The 26,479-nt window shown below is 39.4% G+C and overlaps 2 protein-coding genes across 25 annotated transcripts in view; both read right to left on the reverse strand.

Annotated features, from left to right (window-relative positions):
• ABCA8 (ATP binding cassette subfamily A member 8) overlaps positions 1–5,205 on the reverse strand; it is a 69,708-nt gene extending 64,503 nt beyond the window's left edge. For 2 of the 3 annotated variants that reach the window (XM_033091560.1, XM_033091559.1), the window contains exon 1: positions 4,803–5,204. The gene's annotated coding sequence lies outside the window, so the exon portion shown is untranslated. Of the gene's footprint in view, positions 1–4,802 lie in introns of all 3 variants that reach the window. The other variant, XM_033091561.1, reaches the window with a different exon arrangement.
• Positions 5,206–10,557: 5,352 nt separating this feature from the next.
• Positions 10,558–26,479, reverse strand: part of ABCA9 (ATP binding cassette subfamily A member 9) — a 50,480-nt gene continuing 34,558 nt past the window's right edge. For 21 of the 22 annotated variants that reach the window (XM_033091538.1, XM_033091543.1, XM_033091552.1 and 18 more), the window contains 13 exons: positions 23,877–23,945; positions 23,342–23,433; positions 22,021–22,141; positions 21,263–21,380; positions 20,060–20,151; positions 17,826–17,986; positions 17,374–17,449; positions 17,206–17,300; positions 16,159–16,278; positions 15,822–15,962; positions 14,632–14,711; positions 11,813–11,868; positions 10,558–11,679 (listed from right to left, as the gene is read on the reverse strand). In XM_033091538.1, coding sequence (XP_032947429.1) covers positions 11,578–11,679; positions 11,813–11,868; positions 14,632–14,711; positions 15,822–15,962; positions 16,159–16,278; positions 17,206–17,300; positions 17,374–17,449; positions 17,826–17,986; positions 20,060–20,151; positions 21,263–21,380; positions 22,021–22,141; positions 23,342–23,433; positions 23,877–23,945 — 1,323 coding nt within the window. In that variant the 3' untranslated portion in view covers positions 10,558–11,577. Of the gene's footprint in view, positions 11,680–11,812; positions 11,869–14,631; positions 14,712–15,821; positions 15,963–16,158; positions 16,279–17,205; positions 17,301–17,373; positions 17,450–17,825; positions 17,987–20,059; positions 20,152–21,262; positions 21,381–22,020; positions 22,142–23,341; positions 23,434–23,876; positions 23,946–26,479 lie in introns of those variants that run through there. The other variant, XR_004421388.1, reaches the window with a different exon arrangement.

The following is a 26,479-nucleotide window of genomic DNA, read 5'->3' on the forward strand; positions in this document are numbered from 1 at the left end:
ATAAATAAATAAATAAATAAATAAATAAATCTAGTATGCCAATAGCAGAGATAAAGTGGTATACTAAAAATATAAAATAGTACATCTAACCCAACCATTTCAATAAGTACACTAAATACAAAGAATGAAAACAATCTAACTATAAGAGAGATTTCCAGACTTAATTTCAAAAGTGTGACATAATTGCATGCTGTCAGCATAAAAAAACAAAGTTAAATTTAAAGACCCAAAGATAAAAACTGAAATAGTGGGAAAAGATATACCATAGAAACACTAGTCACAGGAAAGCAGGAGTGGCTATAGTAATATGATTTAAAAAATTTAAATTGACTTCAAGACAAGAATTATTGACCGAGACAAAGAGGAATAGTTCCTAATAATATAGGGGTACTTCATTAAAAAACATGAAAACCTAAATGGATACAGATCTAAAAGTAGAGTTTGAAAATTCACGAATGAAAAACAGAACTGAAAAGGCCAACTCATGGGTCTACAGTTATGGTTGGAGATTTCAACAGTTATATCTCAGTGCTTGATAAAATCACTAGATATAAAGTCAGTAGGTGCATAGGAGATTTGAACAACACAATCAAGCTACTTGAACAAATTGTCCCCTATTGAACACCCTAGGCAAATACACACACACACACACACACACACACACACACACACATATATATAAGTATTTTTTTTACATTGCACATTTAATACCACAATAGACCTATGTTAAACCAGAAAACAAATCTCAATAAATTTAAAGAATATATTATAAAAGTGTACTTTGACCAAAAGGAAATTAAACTGAAATTAATATTAGCGATCTATCTGGCAAATTCACAAATAATTGGAAATTAAATAACATACTTCTAATAATCCTTATTTCAAAGAATATATTAAAGGAAAAATAAAATATTTTGAATTGACAAAAATGAAATGTAACATCAAATTTTCATGAGAGGCAACTAAAACAGTACTTAGAGGACAATTTACGGTTTTATTGCTAGTATAAGAAAAAAAAGTCTAAAATTAATGATCTAAGCACCCACCTTATGAAACTAGAAACATAAGAGCGAATTAAACAAAAAAAGTAAACAGAGGAAAGAAAAGTAGGTGGAAATAAAGATAAAGGCTAGAATTTAAAAATACAGGAAAAATAATAGAGAAATTTAATAAAATTAGAAGCTGATTCACTGGAAATTCTGATGCCATTGATAACTTCTCGCTACACTAATCATGAGAAGAAAAAAAAAGACAGAAGACACAAATTGCTGATATAAGGAATAAAAGAAGATGGGCAAAACATATACCAGGCAATTAGAAATAAGAAATTAGACATAGCAATGCTGATTCAGGATAAATATAATTTAAAAAAAAACATTAAACATGATAAAAAATTTATGACAACTAGGAAAGCTACTCACCAAAAACCCAGCTACCAATTTTATAAAGCAAAAATTACAAAGTGACACAAGGAGACAAATAAGAGCATAAAAGTAAAATACTTTAACACACCAACTTCCGTATAAGATAGAGGAACTGGACAAAACATAGTGAGGCTACAGAAGATCTGAACAACATAGTTAAAAAGGTACTATTTACAGATATAGACACATAAAATTATGGTGTTTCATATAGGTAGTTCTATGGATCTATTTTAAAAATTATCAATAAGGTACTGTGTATAGCTAGGTGTGTGGTTTTAAGAAGCAAAGGGACTTATAAGGCTTGTCATAGGTGCCACAAGTAGATCTCCACATTTGCCGCCAGGATCTTGAAGTTCCTATTACCATCCGGATGGTCTCAATAACACATTGCTCTCTCAAGGCTGTGTCTTTGAAAATGGCTTCCACTTTGGTAATAGCGGGTGGAACCTACATTCCAAGGACAGAGGAGGGGAGGGGAGCCTCTGTTTGCCAGGAGCAGCAAGATGGAAGACACACATAGGGCAAGGCTTGCGGGAAGTGGCACTGAAGTTTCCATGCCCTCCCAGAACCACTGCTCTCCCCAAATGTCCACGTATTCACCCACTTGGAAGCTCTCTTAACTCATCCTTTTGGGTTTTTATGGAGGTTTCATTACCTAGTCATGATTGATTAAATCATTGGCCATTGGCAACTGATCCAACCTCCAGCCCTCCCCTCCTGGAAGTGGGAGGGTGGGACTGAAAGTTCCAACTCTTCAATCTTATGGTTGGTTCTCTTGACATCCAGTGCCCATCTTCAGGTCCAAAACTTTCCTCATTAACATAACAAAAGTCCCCTTTACAGCTTTCATTATTTAGGGGGGGTTTCAAGGGTTTAAGAGCTCTGTGCCAGGAACAAGGATAAAGACTAAATATATACCGGGAGTGCCAAAAAAATGTACACAAGTGGACACTTTGGTCAATGTTGCTCAAGCAGCAGTTCACATAATCAGAAGTGTCTGGACGCTGATGGTAACCACCTTGAGCACCTCTTGTAATTGCAGAAGTCAAACGTGACTTGTATTCATCTTTTGTTATCAGTACATATTGAGAATTACAATTTTAATATTTTTTCCTTTCTTAAAATGTGTATACTTTTTTTGGCACCCTCTGTATATTTCTTACTATAAATCACAATATCACGAACAGAAACACAAAGCGCCTTTCAAAGGAGGGCCTTTGGTGCACAGTAGAATATCACATCTTTCCATAGCTTCCATTGACAAATCCCATACACATACACAATTTTCTGGGCCTCCTCTAAAAACTTGAAAAGTAAGTGTTCACAAAAGGTCTTAATTGCAAAAGAAAATAGAGTTATCAGTCTGAATTACCCCATAAAAGTTATTTTAGAAGGAATTATTAGTTTTCTGAAAAGGATACCAAGGGCATGGCTTGCAAAAATGGATCAGGACTCTCAGGTGCAAAATTGGCAGCTCCATCCTGGCCTATGTCAGTTGGTGCTTAAGTCCTGGCATTTGAGAGAAGTGACCTCCTCTCTTGACTTCCCACCACGTTGGCCAAGAGCCATATCCAAACAGTTGTCCTAGAGGTAAGAAGTGGGTTTACCCTGTCTGAAGGCTTCATTTTATTCATGGACCAAGATGACTCTCAGAGCTCTGCTAGTATTTCCTAGAGACAAAGCTCAGGTAAGATAAGCAGGGGTCCGTTCCAAGGGGAGGCATATAAGCCAAGACAGCCTCAAGGAGTATTGTTAGAGGTAGAACCTCATGGCTACTTAATGAGCCTGAGAGGAAGTCTAGGTAGAAGCGGACTGAGTAAAGAGGTTAGAAAGCCCATGGAGTGCCAATTGAAGGGAGGAAGGCAGTTTCCAGGATAAAAAGCATTAGTTTAGGGTGTGCTAGATCCCCATGGATTGCTTCTCGTCATGTGGACACTTTTAAAGGGATTCTGCAGGAGGGAGAGCTGGCCAAGTGGGTCACCTCCTACCTATAAAAAGAATCACAGCCCAATGAAGCATGGAGAACTGACTCCAACTCCCTCAGATTTTCCATCATGAATCAGTCTTGCAGTATAAATGAGTTCATTAAGCTGTCCTTCATGCTTACTTTCTTTTTTCATTCCCTGATTTGTGAATGTTCTATGGCTCATATCCAAATAAAAAGTAACAACACATAGGCTTGTCATTATAAATTTCATAGTATGCTTCTAACTGTAAAGGTTCTGATTTTTCTCCTGTCACGTTGATGTTAATGCCAGAAGAAAACTCTTACTGTTCACCATGAGCAAAAGACTTCACTACAAACTATTCTGAACAGCAGAGGATGTGGATTTGATGTAATATCCATGTAATGGAAAACATATATTACTCAATCTGATTGAACACATTCTATACAAAGAGTAAAAGAAAAGCATCTTACATTTACAAGAAAACATCATACATTTAAAAAACACAAGTCGAAGAGTGAGGCAGAGACAATAAAATATTTTTTAAATGTTATTAATAAAAAAGTATCAAAATTAGAAAGAGGTATCCAAAATGCCTGCAAATTGTTATGTAATAAAATCATATATATATTCATTTACGCATATCTATCTATACACTTGCAACTCAAGCTTGCAAATGCATTTGCAAGATACACTTAATTTCCTTTTGATAAACCCATTAGCAAATTTCCAGTTTATTCACACACCATTTTTTTTTTGTCTCAACACGATAAAATACAGTGGTACATTGTTTTTTTTTTTTTTTTTTTTTTTTTTTTTTTTTTTTTTAATTTATTGGGGTGACAATTGTTAGTAGAATTACATAGATTTCAGTTGTGCAATTCTGAATCACATCATCCATAAATCACACTGTGTGTTCACCACCCAGAGTCAGCTCCCCTTCCATCACCGTACATTTGATCCCCCTCACCCTCATCCCCCACCCCCCAACCCCCTTACGCTCTGGTAACCACCAAATTACGTTCCCCAGATTAATTTTCAAACCCCGTGGCCATCCTGTGGTCACCGACTGCCCTCCAATTCCCTCACCCTCCCCCCCACCCCCCACTCCCCCCGCCCATCTAGCAACCCTCATTGGTTTTTGAACGTAATCCGTTCCAGAAGACTGTTCGAGTTCTGAAACGTTTGAAAACTGAGGCACGGTTTCCCATAGAAAGTAATGCAAAATGGATTAATCCATTCCAGACTTTTAAAATCAACCCCTAAAACAGCAATTTAGCATGAATTTGACTATTTAATGATACCATAGATCCATAAAATGATACACAATGAAAGCAATAAACACAATATACTGTACTGTAAAAGCAATAATCAACACAATGTAAAAACAGTACTGTAGATGATAAAAATGAAAATGTAATTTTTTTCTTACCTGCAATGATGATAGTCATGGTTTGGATGGGGAATCCCCTTCAATAACCACAATAGGTGACTGTTGTTCAGGTGTTCTGTAGCCCTCTTCCAGAATCACTGTAGGTGACTCCTCTCCTGCCATTCCTTCCTTTGATCGTTTTACACCACTGACACCCGGTTTAGACTCACTGGATCTTTTCCTTACTAAAAATTTTTAAATTGACATTTGCTTTCTCAGATGTTTTAAAATTTGTCTAAAGTGAGACATAGCGTTATCATTGAACGTGTTAGTGGCATGACTTACAGCAGCTTTATCAGGGTGATATTTTCCAGCAAAAATGTGCATTTCAACCCATTTTGCACATTTCTTTGAAAAGTGCAGTAGAAGCACTTTCTGTTCCCTCCTCCTCCGAAGACAGTTCCTCAGTTGCTGCCTGTTGCTGCTCCGTCAGAATGTGCTGAAGTTCTTCTGTGGTGAGTTCAGTCCTGTGGTGCTCCACTAATTCCTCCACATCATCACGACTCACTTCCCAGCCCATGGACTTTCCCAGACACACAATATCCTCAACGATAGGAACGTCCTCTTCAACAAATACACGTTCAGGGACAGCGTCTGGCCACAGTTTCTTCCATGCTGACTTCATTGTTCTGTGAGACACATCCCTCCATGCTTTGTCTATGAGACGTAAGCAATGTAGGGTATTGAAATGATTCTTCCAGAACTCTCTGAGGGTTAGCTCAAAGCACCTTTGGAACAGTGCTTTGGTGTAAAGCTTCTTAAAATTAGATATGACCTGCTGGCCCATGGGCTGGATGAGAGGAGTCGTGTTGGGGGGCAAAAACTTTACGCTGATAAAACTGAACTCTTCCATCAACTCGTCTACCAAGCCTGGGGGGTGACCTGGAGCATTATCCATAATAAACAGGCACTTCACTGGAAGATTTTTGTCTTGGAGGTATTTTTTTACACTTGGCCCGAACACTTTATGAACCCACTCAATAAAAAACGGCCTGGTTACCCAAGCTTTGCTGTTTGCCCTCCACATCACATGCAATTTGCTTTTTATGATATTGTTTTTCTTAAATGCCCTGGAGTTCTCAGAATGGTAGACTAGCAAAGGCTTCAACTTAAAATCCCCACTTGCATTCCCACAAAATAAAACGGTTAGCCTGTCTTTCATGGGCTTGTGTAGTGGCAATGATTTCTCCTCCTTTGTTATGTAGCTCCTCTTTGGCATTTTCATCCAAAAGAGGCCTGTCTCATCACAGTTGGAAACTTGTTGGGGAAGGAAACCCTCTGCCTCTACATAATCTTTAAATTCCAAAACAAATTGGTCGGTTTCTTCTTTGTTGGCACTGGCAGCGTCACCATGTCTTACCACATTGTGTATGCCACTTCTACTCTTAAACTTTTCAAACCACCCTCTACTTGCCTTGAAAATGTCACTCTCAGCACTTGTTCCAGGGGTGTTTTTGATAAGGTCAGCATGCAAATGTAAAGCTTTTTCGCAAATTATGTTCTCAGAAATGCTATCACTGGCCAACTGTTTTCAATTTATTCATATGAAAAGCAATTTTTCCACTTCTTCAAGTGTCTGTGTTCTTTGTCTTGTAAGTGTTTTAACACCTCTTGCAACACTGGCTCCTTTAATGGCTTCTTTATTTTTTAAGATGGTACAAATAGTAGATTTGACAATACCAAACTGCGTTGCCAGATCACACACACGGACACCACTTTCATGTTTGGAAATAATTTCCTTTTTCACCTCTATTGTTGTTCTTTTACTGATTCTCTAGGCTTTGCAGCTTTTATCCATTTCTCACAGCAAGGGGTGATTGGCAGAGGGCTCCTGAGATGACATGAACACAGTCACAAAAACAAATTGGTAGCAAGAGTGCTCTTGAGATGAGCACAGATTGATTTCACACAGTCACCAAACAAGCCCAAATATCACCTCCGTGTTGCGCAGGTACTCAGGACTCAACAGCTGACAGCTAGGCCTCAGGATCTTGCACTCAGCAGAAGCCGCATGACATGTTTGACTTCCAAGGCGTGTTTGAAAACCGAAGCATTTACTTCCAGGTTTACGGCGCTTGTAAACCGAAATGTTTGGTAACAGAGACATTTGAAAACCAAGGTACTGCTATAGTTGCAAAAACTTTTTTAAGTTAGTTATTAACCCAGCCTTTTTTCCCCCTGGGGGATATAAATCAGCAGCTATTCCTAAACATTAAGTTAATTATTATAAAAATAATTACTCCAGAGATGTTTGGCATTTCTATATGAGAATCTTATTTGTAATCACATGATACGGACAAGACGAAAAAAAAAAAGGTGAACTTACTTTTGGAAAGTGATCTAGAAGCTTAGTTTATCTGTAGGTTTCATTATTTCCAGGAAAACAGTTCCGTGTTCTTCCAAAGATGTAGATGTAAGCAAAACCACTTAATCACTGTGTCCTGGGTTTCATTTCATTTTCATGCTGTGACCACTGTCCTTAGAAAGCATATGAAAGCTTTCTAGTTGATGATTACCTGTGTTCCTTAAAATATAGCCATAAATGTTTCTGTCAGTAACAGCCAGGATGGTATGACAACCGAGATAAATATCAAATTGGTCATAGTATTGATTATAAGCAATCATCTATCCCAAGACACCAGCAGGTATGGTGACTGGTGCTACTACATTCTTTGTCCCTTTGTCTTATCAATCATTACTACCCAAATTATACTATTAAAAAAAGTACTGTAACAGCGATCTGGTAGCAGAGAATAATTTGTGCAAAACTGCTGGGCCCTTTGTCTGCTCTGGCCCAATTTTCCCCTCAGTAAATTATCCTACAATAAATTCTGTCATATTCTATGGAGTTGCCTGCTTCGTCTTCCCGTCTGAAGATACTTTCTCGTTACGGTGGCCATTACACCTTTGCCCCACCATGGGACATGTCTGCATTATGCTTGAACTGTTTCCCAGCTTTGAAATTCTCATTAAGATTGCTTTCTAGAGAGAGCTTGTGATTACAATCCTCTTGGCCGGAGAACACTGAATTTACCTGACCACTCTCAGCCAAATTGCTTTTTTATTGACCTTCAGCCAATTACTACAGCAGAGAACTGCCAGCTATACTTGGTTGGCTCGCTACGCCATATTTAAAGAGGTTTCTTACAGAGGGAATCTGCTATTTATAAATGTTCTCTTCTATGCCTCAGAAGAAAGTTGTTGGTTTCAAAATATGAAACACTACCTTTAAACAGTAAGAAAGTAAAGAGCTTAGTCAGAGAAAAGTCTTTTTTCTCTACTCAGGAGTTCTGGACTTTTCCATGTTAATTCAACAAATCTAATCAGGATTTGAACATTTTAAAAAGCAAATTCTGGATTCTTCTCTGCTTCCCATATCACATCTTCCTTCCCTAGTTTTTTTTTAATCTCAAGAAATAGTACCACTTTCCACTTGCACAAGATAAAATACAGGAAATCTCCTTGACTGGCCTTCCCTCCCTGCCCCAACACCCCCTCACACACAACTTTGCCTCAGGATGATACAATTCCCAAGCTGGTGGTTTCAAGACACATAGTTCTAAGGCAATGGGGGAGATTTGGACAATGTTAGAGACACTTTTGGTTGTCACACCACGCAGATTCAGCTTGCTACTGGCATCTAGTGGTTGGAGGGCAGTAATGCCCCTGACAATTCTACAACACACAGACCAGCCGCTCTCCCCGAACCCCAACAAGGAAAGTATCCAGTGCATAATGTCAATAGTGCCACTGTTGAGAAATTCACATCTAGTTTAAGAATAAAACCAGTATCATTAAACTTATTTATTCATAATCACTATAATTTTTCATTCATCTTGTCCTTAGAATAAATTGTTCTTACCTTCTATTAGGTTGGTACACAAGTAGCTGCAGTCTTTGCAATTATTTTTAACCTTTTAAACCACAATTTTTGCACCAACCTAATACTTCAAATACTGCAAGCATTCACTGAATAGACACTATGTATATCTAAATTAGATCATCCTTTCCTAGTATTTTTACAATATGAGGAAGGGTAGACTCATCCAAAAGCATGTTGGGTTAGATTGTGCCCAAAGAGGGATTTTGAAGAAAATACTTGCAAAATATTTCCAAAATTTACAATGAGAGTGCCATTTCAAGATAGCAATTTTAATCTGAGATTTTAATTTTCTTGCTTTGAAATTGCTGTGAATATAACTCAATAAGTATCAAAACAAGGAAAGCATTTATATTAGCAATGGCAACAGGAAGTTAGGATTGTTTGGCTACACGCTTCAAAGACAGTGTGGCGGAGACAAATTGAGATTGAAGGAAATATCAACTTGTTCCAAGTCAGCACAGATAAATAAATAGGAAGACAGTGGGAAGGGGTCACTCTTGAAGAATCCTGATCCAGGCAAGGATTGGGACCAGGCAGCTTGGGATAGTTCAAAGGTCTTTGGCAGTTGCATCAGTGCCCTATTCGAGAAATATTAATAGTTACTTCAGGTGTTTGTCCCCCACCTTTCTTTGCATGATCTACTATATTAGTCAGTGTAGTGTTAACTACCTCTTTCAACAACCACACGATCTCAGTAATCTCAAAGGCTCAACACCACAAAGTGGTTTGTAGTGGTGCAGTTTCTGGTATTGTTTTAGAGCATGTGCCGGTGTGTGTGTTTTATGTCTCAGCCCTACGCAGACCAGGTGGCTTTTCTAGGCAGTGCATCTCCAAGTGGTGACGCAGGGACTGGAGTTACTTGCCATCTCAGAGTCCCTTATTTCCCGACTCATAAATGAGAAAAAGAAATCGCACTAAAGATCTAACAGGGGATTGACATAATGGCCCAAGAGTTGCATACATCATTTTCTATATTCTATAGTCCAGAGCTAGTCATGTCATCCCAGAGACCTGTAAGGCAGGCTGGAAAATGAAATCTTCCAGTCTGTTCACAAGGAGAAAATGGGATGGGTGAGCATTGGCAGGTCTCTCCCTACACAACACAGAAAAATTAAGTGGGGCCATTATTACCTCAGATTCTTTGTAAAGATGTCGTACCAGTTAGAGAGGAGAAACCACCCCAGCAGATTTCCAGATGATTCAACAAGAGGGCAACTGCATGTCATCTCCAAGTGCTTTCAGAACAATATAGTCAACGGTAATTAAGAAATTAAAAAAGGAGGGGGAAAGGGGAACAAGAGGTTCAAATTTCTAGTTATAAAATAAGTAAGTCATGGGGATGTAATGTAGAGCATAGGGAATATAGTCAATAATTTTGTAATAACGTTGTACTGTGTCAGATGGTGACTAGACTTGTATCATGGTGATGACTTCTTTAGATATATGAATGTTGAATAACTATGGTTCACACCTGAAACTAACATAATATTGCATGTTAGTCATATTTTAATTAAAAAAAAAACAATTATATTGTGATAGCTTTGAGGCAGTGTTTATGACACCAATTGCATATAAAATATAACAAAATAATAAGTTTTGGTGATTTCCCTAAGGACAGACCCTTAAGTTATACCAAAACACATAAACTTTGGAACACTTTTCAAAATTGAATATAAGACATTTATATTAAAAAATTCACAACTTGGTCATTTGAACTTACCACAATAATTGGCTATGTTTTGGCTGTAAAAACAGTTTTTAGCTTCAAATCCTTGTATCATTCTAGTTGATACCATAACAATTAGAAGGTGATTATATTGTGTTCTTTAGTTTCTCTTCCCAAAAGATAACAAAAACTTCAGGTTGAAGAAATGTTCTTTATACCTTTATTGCAACCTTAATCAGTATTGATAACTTCTTGATGATAGTTTAAAGTAGGTGGAATCAGACAGACTCCTGGGATTGAATTCTAGGCCCAGGTGACCTGTAACTTTGGGAAAGTCAACTTCTCTAAATATGTTTATTTATATGCCTGTCTTTGACATTTATTGCTGTACAACTAATTACCATAAACTTAGTGTCTCGTGCAACAATAAAAGTAGCAAGAACAACAATAAAAAGTCATCTAAATATGAGGATACAAGTAGATTGTGTTGATTTTAAGGTGTCTATAGAGTCACCAGTTGAATAAACAATGACATATAAAGACATGAGAAATTAAGATTTATGAAATTTTAGCTTTGCATAAGGGTAGACCCTCGCATTATAAGAAAACATATGAAATCAGAAATATGTTTCAGACTTGTATATAAGATATAATATATATATTTTCAACTTGATTATTTAAATTCTTACTGCAATTATTTATTTTAACAGGTTTCAAATTTCCTTTATAGTCACAACAGATGAAACACGGACTCTACAATCTAAAATCTGACAAATGACAGAAAAGGAAAATCAGTGAATTAAGAAGTAAGATCAAAATGTGCTGCTGTGAAATCGACTCCCTTTCCCCTAAAATCAGCGTTGTCTTTACACTTTAATCAAAAAGACAAGAAAACATTCACTATTTTGAAGTGCAGAGGAAGAAAATGAAGCAATCTCTATACTGTTCTCAGAAACATAAACAACTCCATAGTAAATGTATTTTTTTAGCTTATTGCTGTATGAAACATGGGACTTAGTTGCTGGTCACAGGCTGTCCGATCTGGCTTCCTCACTGCTCTCACTGACCTTACTCCTTAGTCCCACTAGAAGTAATATTATTGAGAACAATATGACAGGAGTTTCAAAAGCACCTTGTACATATCTGAGATAAGGTATATTAATGATATCAAATAGTATTTTAAAAAGAGTGACAAGCTTAAAGAGCAACGTAGACTAGGTGGGGCTTCAAGGCTCTTCATGCGGGAGCAGCTTCCACTTCACTGAGAGATCAACCTGGTCTTCATCAAAATCTTCCAGCTCCTGCTCCTTGGAGAGATCTAGGAAAACCTGAAATGGAGGAACATAATTAAGAGAAAGGGCGGCTGTCACACTGCTTCCTGGAGCTCCAAGTGCGTGCAGAGAGCACGCATGTTATTCATTTATATTCCATGGATAATAGAAAATCACTAAAACCACCCACCTGCTCCAAGGTGGACTGTGAGAGGCTGTACTCCTCCAGGTCGAAGCTCTGTTTAACTGCACAAAGATGAATGTGTATTAGGAATTCATATATTTTTTTTATTCAGAGAGTTTGACCAAATCATGTATCAAAAGTACATACAACAGGATCTTAAACATAAAAGGTAAGGTAATAAGCACTCTTGAGTATGAGTGCTTATTAATATGCAGAATAATACGAGAATGCAAATTCATGACCTATAACGGATAGAAATACTCTCCCGCTGGCTTAGAATTTGGGCAGAGGCACAAGACTAGAAAAAACATAAGGGGTTGCAGAGCACCCGTGTGGGATAAGCTCAGGGACAGTTCCCCCAGTGCTGAAACACGGCTGTACACCCCTCGACCTCCGTCCTCACTCTTCTCCCCCCTGCTCTCCATTCCAGAGGTTGATTGAAGAGGCTCCCTCTGGGGGCTCCACCAGTGACAGCCCAGGGGGAGGGACAGAAAAGAGGGGAGGTCAAGGTCTTTATTCCTTCACACCCTCCCTGACACCAACCGTGTCCCTTGATTGAAAGTCATTGCTTCTCTCAAGGTGGCAAATTCTACATGACTCTACCCCCAGGTTCCTGTCACCGCTTCCTCTCTTAGTCCCTTTGGACCTAAGAACGGTAACGCTTCTGCTGGTTTACCATCGAGTGCTTACACTGTTCCTTGTGCCTTTGTGCCTTTATAAACAAAACTTCCTCGAATTATCCTATTTTGAGTTTACAATGTGTTACCAATCTGGATTATGACGAGAATCCAAATCTGCAGGTACATAAGAGGGAGCAATCATAAGTGGAAAGGTAAGACTGGGAAGCAAAGTTATCAGATTGCTATGGTGGGATTGGCCCACAATTTGGGGACACGAGGATGGGTCCTTTTGACTCATGTCTGGAACTGCGTATAGAAAAAAAGGTGTGCATGGTTAACAGTCCTGCACTTTCAAAGTTTGGAAAAGGAAAGAATATGCATGTTTCTCATGGACTGCCAAGAGAGGGGTATCCCTAGAGGACCTCCTCGAAGGATAAAGAGATTCCAAGATGGGGCCAGGGACAGCAAGGTGTTTACTGGAGACCAAGAGGAGGAGGCATCGCCCACCCCAGCAAACTGTGGTCAGAGGCTACAGACGGGAGGGGAGAGGGAGTCTTCAAGGAACCCTCAGAGGCACCCGATGAGAGAAAAGACCAGTGATTGTTCATCTCTTCACAGGAGGCCCTAATGCCATAGCACAGCTCTAATGATCAAATCAAGCTTACCTCCCCTCCACTTACATTCCACCCTGGAGAGGCTTAAAACATTTTTTTACGAGTAGAGGAGGGAATTGGGTAAGAAGAGAGAGAAAACTAACTATCCCATCTTCCTAGCTTCAAGTCTTCACATCTGAAACAAGCAGGGGGCACGTGATGCCCAGGTTTGCTGGGTTTGCTGGAGTTTGCATTATCTAAAAGTGGTCTGGTGGTATGGAAGAATGAGTCTATGGAGCTACAAGCAATTGTCACGAGGCATGCATTTTTCTCGGCCTACCTCATAATTTCAATAAATATCTTGCAGCTGAGAGTGTAGCTATGTCTAACTTAACATTTGGACAACAACAACAAAAATGCTAGCTTACGTTTCAATATTTTGTACTTTGTGTAATCTTCACAGAATAGGGCAGGAAACTGATAAAAAGTTGTTTCCCCCCCCCACACCCCGCCCAGTAAGAACGTCAGTTTCAGCAAATTAAGCACATCGGAAGGAATTCGAGGAAGGAGGGAGCATTTTTGAAAGCAGAAACATTAGAAGGCTCTTAAGAAAAGGCTCCATTGTATTGTAGGAAGGCAGCCTTTCTGGAAGAGCTCCCTCCCTGCTTCTAAATTAGTTATAAAGCCTTTCCTGTTGATCAGAGCCCGCGTGGGAATCCTTCCCATGGGAATGATGCAAAGTTGATCAAAAGGCTAAAATGGTCAGTGTGCAAAATAGATCCATAGACCATAGAGGGAAGGTAACCAGCAGAATCAGAAAGCGAAAAGGAAACCTGTCTGGGGAAATCTGAAGTCTTAACCTTGTGTCAAGGGGAAGAATCTCTTTAAGAACGAGGGTGCCTGGGGCTTCTAATGACAGATGAGAAGCAAAAAATGTACAGACAAAGAAGACGGGAAAGGCGTTCAGCTTTTTATCAGATTTCATACAGTGGTGTGAGAGGCAAAAACTTAGTCCATTAGAGATTGGTACAGTGTGCAAAACTCAAAATCTTAGCTCAGAATCTAAGAGCCTAGAAAAGAGTTATGGCTCAGCCCAGTTCTACAGAGAGGAACCTCTTCTCATCTAATGCTATCATCTAACCCCTCAGCGTCTAATGCTGTCAAAGAGTACAGAGACCAAACCCAACGTGCATCTTTCTGTTTGTATGAATTGGGGGACCTCTAGCCCCAAATGCCATTGGCCTCTTCCCTCGAATGAGAGCCTCATTCGATTAGGACAGGGTCTCTCAACTTTGGCACTGATGACACTTGGGGCCAATCATTCCTTGTTGTGGGAGGAGGCTGCCCTGTGCCTTGTAGGATATTTAACATCATCTTTGGCCTTGACCTATTATATTAGATACCAGTTGCACCCCCCCAACTCCACCCCCAGTCGTGGCAACCAAAAACATCCCAGATATTGCCAAACCGCCCCTAGTTGAGAACAACTGGATTAAAAGTCTTAATAACTTATTTATGGTACAATGCCACAATTTTATGTTCATTATATTGGTTTTATACAAGGTCTGAATTTAGCTGTTTCCGAGTCTTATCTCTAAACAGTCATCCTTACCTATCTCCAATTTGAAGAATGCCTGTGATAAAGGTTGCACATCCTCCACAGGCAACTTATAGACCATCAGAGAGGAATACCTGCAGGGAAAAGAGTGAGACTGAACCCCCCGTTTCCAGAACACACCCACCGACAGGTACACGTCTGAAAAGGAGCAACAGTGTCGTCGGTAATTCGTTTACGTGTGCACGTCTGTATAGAGTTGGAGATAGCCACAGTGTGAATGCTCTTCAATCCACAAGAAGTCAATTTACTAAAAGCAGAAACATTAGAAGACGTAAGAGGAGGCTCCATTTCATTCGAGGGAGGAATGGGAGACAAAGAGGAAGAAACCTGCAGTGCCTATGTCTCAAGAAGAGAAGATGCATGATTTTTTACCCTTCTTTCCCACTGAGACGAAAATAGCATTTAACTCAAAGGAACCAGGTCGACCTGGCTTATTTCACATTATCTAACCTACCTGAGCCTCAAGTGCTGTTACTGAAAATAATAAAAATGCTAAGAGACACCATCTACTCAGCTTTGACTAATGCCTGGTACTGGGTGTGGGCTTTATACTGGTGATCTTGCTTAATTCTTTCACTGTGCTAATTGAGTTCAAGTTTGTTTTTTCAAAATGTGTCAGAAATCCACAAAAAAATAAAAAATTGATATTTTGACTATTTTTTTGCATTTAATAATAACAATTTGAGCTGCTTTGTATACAAACATTATTTTTACATATAAAAATTTCCTATTGTTGTTCATTCTTGAAAAACACAAACATATAGAGAAATGTACATCTGCTTTCCTAAGCTTCCTTTCTGGAAGTTTCCATCTGTAGCCAGCGGATGGAAATACTCATTCGGATATATCCAACTGCTGAGGCAAAATGATTTAATGGGGGTAGTTTTACCCGTAGAAAGGACCACTGAGATGAACTAGGTACGTGCACACATTAGTACCTGGCATATCATAGAGGCCTGGGGAACACTAATTCTCTTACAAGAATCAGCTTCCAAATAAACACTTTGTTCTCTTATTTCCCTCCTTGGGGTGTCCCTTGGATTGGGGCCTTTCTCTAGCAGTTAAAGTACTCATAATCACCATAATGTTGTTAAAAAATGAGAAGATAAAGCTTTTATTTCTCATCACCATAACAGGAAAACAAAACCAAGACCAAAATAAAACAGAACACCACCTGTGTTTACCTGTCCTGCCGGGCAGCCTGGGGGAAAAGCCTCAGAATTTCAGTGTGGAGGGCCTCCACTTGGGCCAGGGTCTTCACCTTCATCTCCAACAGGTAATCCTTGCCAAATTTGCTCTTCAGGTGCTGGATCGAACCGATACACCTGGATGGAGGAGAAGGATGAGGTCAAGCAAGGAAAGGGTTGAAAGCTCCCACTAGTGATTTTTGGCCTCTGGAGGCCAGGGCAGGGCCAGGTAGAGCCTGAGCGGCCAGCCTCTCCTGCTTCTCCCAGGGATAACCGTGTACAGGGAAATGTCCCTTGTTCAGGGCATACTAGGGGTCCAAGTGTGGGCACCCACCTCAGCCTTCCGGACACCATGATGGCCACGCGGTCACACACGGCCTCAGCCTCTGCCATGTAATGGGTGGTCAGGAGGGCGCCCCTCTCCGTGTTTCTAAAGGTGGCCCGGATCGCCTGCCTAAAGTTAGGTCAAGAGAACGTTAACTAGTGGGAATGCTCAAGATAATACGAAAAAAATGGAAGGAAGTTTCCACTGGCACATATGAAACAATTAGTGGATTCAGAGTAGACAAAGAAAGGATTTTGGAGGGACAACAGGCATGGAAATAACCAAACTGTGGGCTAGGGTGCATAATTCAAAGCCTAGCTTGGGCTGAATTTAGAGAACGATACTGTTCAGAAAAATGCTGAATTTCAAGAACATTTATGAGAAGGCAGTAAGAAGAAAGATACAAAATGAGAACTTATTTAAAAGTACCCTATTTCCCCGAAGACCTAGCCAGACAATCAGCTCTAATGCGTCTTTTGGAGCAAAAATTAATATAGGATCTGGTATTCAATTCTATTATATTATATGACACGGTCTTATATTATAGTAAAATAAGATTGGGTTTTAGATTAATTTTTGCTCCAAGAGATACATTAGAGCTGATTGTCCGGCTAGGTCTTATTTTCAGCGAAACACGGTATGAGAATAATGACATATATCCTAAAGTACACAATGACAAATTTCAGACTATTTCTAAAATAATTCAAGAATATATTTTGGAGTTGAAATTTTTTTCTTCTGTAAGAATTATGTATCAGGTGATGTTGCCGAAAAATGTAAAACTTAACATAGATTTATATGATTGAGTACAAAAATGGGCCATGCATACCCAAAAGATCTAAGATGAAAATGAAATTCTTAGAGTATCAGATTACTGGAATATCTTTCTCTCCTCAATAAAAATTGGCTTCGATACGCTATTGGATTTCCCCCCCCCCTTAATATTGCTTTTCCTGATAATGCAGCTGTCTTTCACTTTATAAGTAAAACTGTTTTGAAAGGCAGTTGTGACAGGATGAATAAATTCACTTTGGGTTGCTCATGGTATCTCCTCACCACATCTGCTGCTGCCCCTCGGGGTCCATCCCCGTGGACGGCTCGTCCAGCAGCACCACCGACGGCTTTCCCAGGATGCTCAGCGCGAAGCACAGCTGCAACGAGAGGAACAGCGCGTCTGGCCCCGATCTGTGGGCGGCGCAGAGTAACACCGAGCCCCGCCCCTACCTTTCTCTTTATTCCCTCGGATAAGGCCTTCACCGGACGCCTCTGCTGGTCCTGCAGCTTGAGCGCATCCACCAACCTGAAGGATACATTGAGTCAATCCACAAGTCCCCTGCACAACGTGTGGGAGAATGGGCAAAACAGAAGACGACAGTGGAGAATTCTTTTTAAGAGTATTCAGAGGGATTTTAAAATTGAAGCCATCTAGGACATTGTATGACCCTTTCATGGTATGTAAACTCATATTTTCAGTGATTTCTTTCCATATTAAGAACAATCAATGAACTTTTTCTCTCCAGGTTTAACGTGATAGAACGCAACACTGAATTTGGGGTCTAGATGACCAAGTCTTCTCCCACACACACAGGGAGCCATCAGTTAGAATCTCCCTTCCTTAATTCTGTGTGAAGCTGTCACATCCCCTAGCAGAGAATGGGTGTGTCTCCCCCATGTACCGTGTGATGGCTACGGCAGCGTCCGCTTTCCTCAGCCCTTTCACGGCCGCAAACACCTCCAGATGTTCCCTCACCGTCAGGTTGGGCCACAGCGCGTTCTCCTGAGGACAGTACCCCAGGAACCCCAGGGGGTCCCTTCCGCTGCTCCCTTTCAAAATCACCTACACAAAAAATTCATTCTCACATTCTGTCCAAAACTGTGTGCGTGTGTGTGCTAGTGAGTATGTTTCAATGATGTCCTCCTCTTACACACATGGTTGTCAAGAGTACAAAAGTAAATAAGGAATCACTTAGCTCTGGGAAAAGATCACAGAAACTCCATAAATCCAAAGGCAGCTATTCCACATTGTTTTAGCTCTCTATTATAGTTTAGACTTTATTATCAAGTCCATGGCTGAATTTAAGTTTGCTTATTTGGTTGTTCATTGTTTGACTTCATTCATTGATCCAAACATTCAAAGGGACAGATACTTATTGAAGATTCCGTTTTCCCAATGGTAAAATGGCTACAACTGTAGAATGTGTTTCACAAGTTTATTGTGAGGATTAAATAAGGCAGTTTTTCTCAATTATGGGTAATCCTCCTCCTGGGGGATATTTGGCAATGCCTGGAGTCATTGTCACAACAGGGGTGCTACTGGGATCTCGTAAGTACAGGCCAGCGACGCTGCTATATTGTCTACAATGAACAAAGAGTTTCTCTTAATAAAAATGATCTGGAACAAAGTATCACCAGTACCAAGCTTGAGAAATCCTGAACTAAGGTAATAAATGAAAAGCACTAGTCTGGCACATAGGACCCAATAAATACATGATAGCATTTATTACTTTTATGACCCAGATACTTTCTGTACAATAATAATAAGAGGAAATGTGTACCAGTGCTTACTATGTGCCAGAATCTAAGCATTCTGTATGTTTTGAATTACTTTACCCTTAGCAAAACCCAATATGACTGAGGTGTTTTGCATCATCCCTGTTTTGCATATGAGAAAACTAATATGTGCATAGAGTTAGAAATTTGCAGATCATACCACATAAACCTGGGAGGTGAAACTAGGATCTACCTTCAGAATCTAAGCCCATGACCTCGATGCTACATTGTCTCTCCTCAATACAAAAAAGGAGGGACATAGTTAACCTGGCCTCATAGAGCTTCCAATCTAGAGAGGGAAACAGAAAATAAACAAGTAACACATCCATGAAGGAAGGACAGCCCCTGCTTCACACTTTCAAGGAACTAAATGTGCTGACGAATAAAAGGGAGACTACAGTTTAGCTCCTTGTGTAGTCAGGGATAGGACTTTTGGGAGGTAAATTTCCAGATGATGAGAAGAGGATAACCAAGCACATGAAAAGCTAAGAAAGGGCATTCTCGCCACAGGAAAAACAAGCCCAGAGACCCTGTAGTGGAAAGACCACCCAAGACCAATGTGAGCAGGGGGTGTGGTGTGAAAGGTGGTCGACAGAGTCCAGATCTTGCAGGGCCTTCTGTGGTGAAGGTTTTGAATCAATTCTAATGAAAGAATTATGAGCAGGAGCGTGACATGACCTCATTTGCCTTTTTTCAGGACGATGCTAGCTGCTCTGTGAGGCAAAGGTGGAAATGGAAAGACAATTTAGAAAACTTCTCTAACCATCAACACCACCGTGGAGCCCTCTTCGTGAACACTCCCTCTGACCGTAAGCTTCTCTCAAATATCAATAGCATTTCCCCTTCATAGTGGTAGTCCTTTGGACCTCTGTCCATCATTCCCCCAACTCGGCCTGGACATCCCGCCAAATGGTATACACACTATTCTAGTTTTTGCTTTGGAATGTAGACAATGACTAGTTTTTCCTCTAACCTATAATCTCTATTTTCTGAATAAATCCTGAATCTTGGCATTCAATTCAACAAGTTCTCAGGATATATAAGTTTACAAAACAAAGATCTCTGACCTGCAGCAAAGCTAATGTTTAGCTTTACTTACCAAAATATTTCCTTTTAATATCTCGATTTTTCATTCAATAAGAGGCATAGCATAGATAACATGTAGCTCTTTTCAGCATCAAATAACGATTCTTGGAATTAAAGCGACAACGTTTTATTAATCCTCTTCATTCAATGCATAAATCACAGTGATTGATAGGGAAGGATCAATCTATGTATTTTTGAGATTGTCATCAGTATTTAGTGTAAAACGTTTGGGCTGGGCAGCATTAATGAGCATATTTCTGTGTATGGTACTGACCTGCCCTGCGGTTGGTTTTGTGTCCCCTGTTATCATCTTAATCATTGTACTTTTACCAGCTCCATTGTGTCCTAACAGACCGATAACTTCACCTGAAAGAAAAAGGTCTGCTCAGAATTATAACTGCAAGTAACTACAATAAAAATAAAAACAAATACTGAGGCAGGTTAGTTAGTATGAAATCAGGCAGTTAGAAATTCCTTGGTAGATTGAGCAAAAATGAAACACCTGTACCAGGCAAAAATATCCTCAATCATGCGCTGGGGCAACTGAGTTGTTTCAAAGGTCTCCCCGAGGCTGAGCAGTAGAGCGAGTCTGAGAAACGTCGTATCCATAGAAACAAACATTCCAACATCCCCCTCCCAGGGAGAAATAAAGGCATATAAACACAAGCGTTTTTGCCTTAGCTAGTGGGCATCCCAGTTTCGGGTACCCCCTCCTGCTCGGATCTGTAACTCTTTGCTTGCTATAATAAACTATCTTCCTGTGCAACTCTCTGCCTCTCCCTGGTCCATGTATCCATTCTTCGGCTCTACGAGACTCCAAACCTGGCATACACTAAGGAATATCCTACATCAATACTATTTGAGGACTCACCATATACCCAAATCTAGTCAAATGTGCTATGCACATTATTTCACTTATTCCTCACACACACACACACAAACCTGAGTGTTATTACTGCCTTCCTTTTACAGGTGAGGAAACTAAGGTGTGAAGAGGATAAAAAACTTGCCCAAGGTCATTCAGCCAATAAGAGCCTGAGCTGGAATTGAAACAAATTTTGATTCCAAAGCCTATTGCATTGTATGGACACTTTCACAACATGTACAGTTAGGAATGAAGAATGAGCTACTCTACCCCAGTGAGTTTCCTGCTGTGTAGTATTCCCTCCTGTGAAATGAATGTTACTACTTAAAAAGCTCTACCATCCTTCTTAACATAAAGACTGCTTCCTTTCTCCTGGTGGTTGTTCTCTGGTGTTTCTTTTAACGGAACAGATATAACTGTCATCTCACACAAAGAAAACCCCTTTTTCTAACTGAGACTTTTGAGCAGGATGAATCAGCAATGGGCTGCTAATGGGTTGGCTGCCTTTCATGTTTATCAATGAGGCCCCCGATGTGGAGACCAGCATTCCTTTCAAAAGACCTCATCTTCAGAGGTCAAAGTGGCTCTGCTAACAGAACTACTGTTTCCCACCTTTTTTAACACGGAAAGAGACATTTCTTGTGGCCACTTTTTTTTTCCTCTTGGCAAAGCAGTTTTTCTTTTTCTGCGCATATTCCTTTCGTAGGCAGCTGGCAATGATGACTGGATTCTGGAAAGAAAAGTAAACAACAACAGAGCTTTATTCTTAGCTTGAAATGAGTGAATCCTCCATACTCCCTCCAACGAAAGCTTTCCCTGTGCAAAATCAGTGAGTCGAACCAGCTCCTCTCTTAGAAACTACCGTTTTAAAATGAACTCTCCCAATCTATATTCCTACAGCAAAAGGACATTTCCACTGAATCATATGATTTGTGCTTGCCCTTCCTCAGAAAATAGGAATACTGACATTCATGAAATGAGTAAGTCTGTTCAGACACACACACACACACACACACACACACACACACACACACTCACACACTCACACACCTCAGATGAACTCCTCTGAATTGCTTTAGTCAATTTATAAAACTCATAAAGTGTTTCTTAGGTTTTGTGATAGTTAGCTTTACTTATCAAAACTGTGACCCTGAAAAGTAAATTTTGTGTGTGTGTGTGTGTGTGTGTGTGTGTGTGTGTGTGTTCTCTTATCTTTGCTGGCATGGCATATTTACTGAAGTCAAGTAATGAGCTATATGTGTAAGGAAGAAAGAACCTCAAAGTGTTTTTTCAGAAAGTAAGATTAGAAAGTTGTTCGCTTTATCTGACAAACAACGTTATTTGATGAAGAGCATTTTTAGTAGTTCTACCTCATCAGAGTCTGGGACAGTCACAGCATTTGCTGTTTTTGCTCTTTCCATCTGGACGTCCTCATTTTCTCCTTCTGGTTCTTCTGGGTTTGGAAGAACATCATGGTTTCTTGATGAAATTCTAAAATCAAAGCAGGTTTCCAGCTGAAAAACTTGTAGCAGAAATAATGAACTCTTTGTGTATTGCTATCAACTATTTGAATCGATTGCATAACCAGGAGCACAGCAACCTTCATTTTTCTGCTCTCCACCCTCTGCCTTGCAAACAGCCATTTCCATCAATGATTTAAATGATAACACTTTTACATCATTCTTGCTTTTTTGCCTAAGTTTAATTGTCCTTGTTGGTTGTGAATTCCTTTTTAAATAATAAAATGGTACACACACTCTGGTTAAGGATTTGGGGGCAGGGTTGCATGAGAAAGGAATCTAGGACCTGTAATGTTGACATAGATATTTTGGAACTCTGAAAGTTTTGTGAGAACAATGGATCAAAATACTTGGAATCAGAGATGTGTCCTGGAAAATCCAAGATATACTATAATCACCTATTTCTTAAAACTGTCATTTCTTGGGAATTTGTGTCAGAATCACTTTCCTGACTGCTACCAATATAATTCTTTCCTTCATCGTCCCTACCACTGATTACTAATAATTCCTGTCTCTCTGCCTCACGCATCCCAAATTGCTGCTGTCAGATGATTTCCTAGAACATGGCTGTCATCTCGTCACTCTCCTACTCGACCAGCTACATTAGACTTGAGCTTGATTCATATTTTGTGAGTTAAGCAAGGTTTTCAAAGCACACCTGTCTGTTTCCCATTGTGTAATCTGCAAAACCCTCCCTATTCCAAGACCCTCCAATATCTAGCTTCATTTAAATTTTCCATTAACCTCCAACACAAGCCTTCAAGTTCATTCCAGCTGCCTTCTTGAACCTATAAGAAGGTGGCATTTATTCCAATATTTGTCTTTTTGCTCAGACTCCTCCTCCTTCCCAGATTGGCTACGCTTACTCAATTGCTTACCTATACTTACCAATATTTTCAAGATACTATCTCTTGTATATAAGTTTCTTTTAGTATGGCAGTGAAATTACCATCTGCCTTAATTTTTCAGTGTCTTATATGTGCTAATGTGGCTTCTCTCACTAGATTGTAAGCTCATTGAAGTACCAAAAATTATAATTTTGTATACTACACAGTTCCTTAAAAACAATCCTGTATAGTATTTTTACTCAATTTAATTTAAACATCTTAAAATGTCTCTAAACAATGACTATTAAAATAAAAACATGAAAATCTATTTGAATTCTCTCAACCTGAACACAGGATCCTTTCTCATTGATTTCTTCCGAAAGTTCATTTCCAGACATCGTAGAACAAAAAGGAAAATGAGAAATTGAAAGTAAGGCTAGGGGAAGAAAAAGATAACCAAAATTAGCCTCACCAGGAAAACAACAATTTCAGTATTGGAATTGATTTAAGGAATTTGGTCATATATAAAAATAGATTTGATAACATTTTCACAAGCTTGAAAGACAATGTATTTAATAATCTATGAAGCTCACAGAGGGCATTTCACTGCTCTTCACTAAAACCGTGACAGAAATAGTAGTAGTAAGTTGATACCACCCCTGTGCAAGCTGTTGAGAGTCTGAGCTTCACATTGTGTACGATGGTCATTATAAAAATAGTGGTCCAGAATTTGAAGCCTTTGTTGGTGTGTGTGTGTGTGTGTGTGTGTGTGTGTGTGTGCTCAGATGCTTAAAGTGCCAAAATTAAGATTTGAATTTAATGCAAGCATACAAATGTGTCTCCTCAAGCAAGAACATTTAAATACAAATGTCTTCTTACGATTAGCAATGCCAGAAATAAAATATGATGTTCTGAAGCTCCTAAATATTCCCCAGCGTCAGGAGAAATCTGTAAAATAAGGGAAAAGTGTGTTTAGAGGCCCCTTCACCTATTGCTTAATCTCATCGCACAAAAGACAACTTCAAGGTCATTAAGTGACCTTGCCAGCCTTCTGTGTTATTCTCACTTGTGCATCAGGAAAAAGTCAATTTCTGACGTGCAGTGTGTCTTCCTTTTCTCTAACGTCACTCGGTGACCTATTATTAACCTGTGCTTTGCTATAGGCTCAGATGGGTTTATATTTAACACTGTGAGTTAGCGGGATTCACCCTGCTAGGAGAACCCTCGGTGGTGCTGGAGGGATCCATCAAATCCATGGGTAACATTTGTCTTAAGACAACCCTCTCCCCTAACTTGACATTCCTTTCTCTCTCTTCTTCCTCAGGAGCCATAGAACCATTACTTTGCTCTGTCAGTTGCTACATACACTCAAGAAAAACCCTGACTATCCCTCGTGCTGAAGACAAAGCTCTTCACCTAGAGTTTCACACTCATATACTTAAGTGCATGGTTTTCATTCAATATACAATACGTTTTGAAAAATCCCCCAACTGTCTAGTGAATGAAGAGTGGAGGGCCAGTTTTGTTTCTTGAGCTATATTTCCCAAGATGATTTTTTCTGAGCAACTTTAAACTGATATAGTAAATCTCTAACCATCACAGCCATCCAACAACTAAAATGATGGTGGGTTTTTTTTTTCATTTTTATTATTGGATAATTTTCCAGGATCCTGACATAATTTCAAATGACCTGTTCTCCTAAGTGCTTCGGTTACCCATTTCCAACAACTGTACCTGATCCAAAATCAACTTCAGGGACCCCAATCTTTTCCCTGTCGGTCACCACATTACTCTTTTTTTTTCAGTTTCCTTACTCTAGGATCCTTACTCTGTAATTTGAAGTTGGTGAACCTCTAACCCACCAATCCCACCACTTTTTCACTGTCCATAAACCCCCTCATTTCCTTCACTTCTTCTTTGCCTAACTTAGAATCCATGGTTCGTTGTTATAATCCCTCTTTATACACAACCGCTGCTCCCTTATCCTTTTCTTTGTCAGACTCATCTTGCAAAACACTAACCTTGACTGAACCAAACCCTCCACTTGCCCTGAACTGCAGCTGAGAAGCAGACTGTGATAACAAAAACACTCAATTAGCTGATTTTACTTGAAAAGCAGGGCAAGGGTCCGTTAGCACTGCCTGTCAATTCTACTGCCCTATTCTCTGAAAGAGTAGTTTACTTCTTTTCCTCTATCCTCAAAATCCCAACAACTCTCTTCACCTCACTCTCACTTGGTAATTTCATCTCTATCCTTAAAAAAAAAAGTAAAACCAATCAAAAGAGAAGTGTTGCATCTTTTTACCATCAAAGCCACTAAACTCTCTTCCTTTGTATTCATATACTCTGCCACAATCTTGATAAATAAACGGAATGTTCCTATTTTTATGGAAGTTGAACTCTCTGTTTGTGTCCTGTATGCCATTTTCCCCCCAGTTCTTCAAGGACATGTCATCTTAGGCATACCATCTCTCTTTTCATCAGAAATTTCTCTCATATCAGTATAGTATCTCCCATCATAAACAAAAATCTCTTTTTCTCATTCATTTACTGTTCCATCTCTCTGATACTCTTTTTAGCAAAACTCCTAGAAATATGTGTTCATACCCACTGTGCTCCTTCCTTACTTCACATTCTCTACTACGTTCACTCTTCATTAGGCTTCGTGTTCACCCTTTCATTGAAATCTATCTTGTTAATATCACCAATGACTTCCATGCAGTTAAATCCAATGGTCTCTTCTCAGTTGTCAACTTTCTAAATCTCTCATTTGATGGTTGAATCACTCCCTCCTTTTTGAAACATTCTTTATGGCCATCTGGCACACATTCTTACATATATAGATACTTTAAGTATTTAAGGAGAGTGTCTGAGAAGAGATTCTGGCACATGACAGTCCCTCATTTTTTCTCCTACTTCACAGGCCCCTTCTCAGACTGATTTGCTGACTCTTCCTCTTCCCAGTGTTTAAATTTTGGAGTTCCAGGTCAAATCCTTGGCCAACTTTTTATTCTAACTATATTTACTCTGTGGGTTTTATTATCTAGTTCCATGACTTTAAATATGACTTATATGCTAATGAATCTCAAGTATTTAGCTTTAATCCCAAACTCCACACAACCTTACATACTGAATTTCAGACTCATATATCTAACTAGCTACTTGATATTTCCCATTGTGTTTCTGTGAGGAAACTTAAACCTAACATGTCCAATATTAACAGAAGAAGCACACCTCATCAGCCTCCCAAGAGGGTCATTTCTTCCCAGGAGTGAGGTTTATCATGAGAACTATAAAATTCTACTACTGTGAAGTTGCCTCTAACCTTCACAAACCAAGGCAGGACTTCTACTGAATGAGAACATGACTCTTACCTGTGGTAAGTGAACTGACTTTCAGAAGACAGAGACCTCAGACTTTGTACAGCTAAAGACTTTACCTACATTTTTATAATATTCAAGGCTGTCTTCAATGGGCATACC

The sequence above is a fragment of the Rhinolophus ferrumequinum genome, chromosome 21, assembly GCF_004115265.2.
Source record: "Rhinolophus ferrumequinum isolate MPI-CBG mRhiFer1 chromosome 21, mRhiFer1_v1.p, whole genome shotgun sequence".
Lineage (NCBI taxonomy): Eukaryota > Metazoa > Chordata > Mammalia > Chiroptera > Rhinolophidae > Rhinolophus > Rhinolophus ferrumequinum.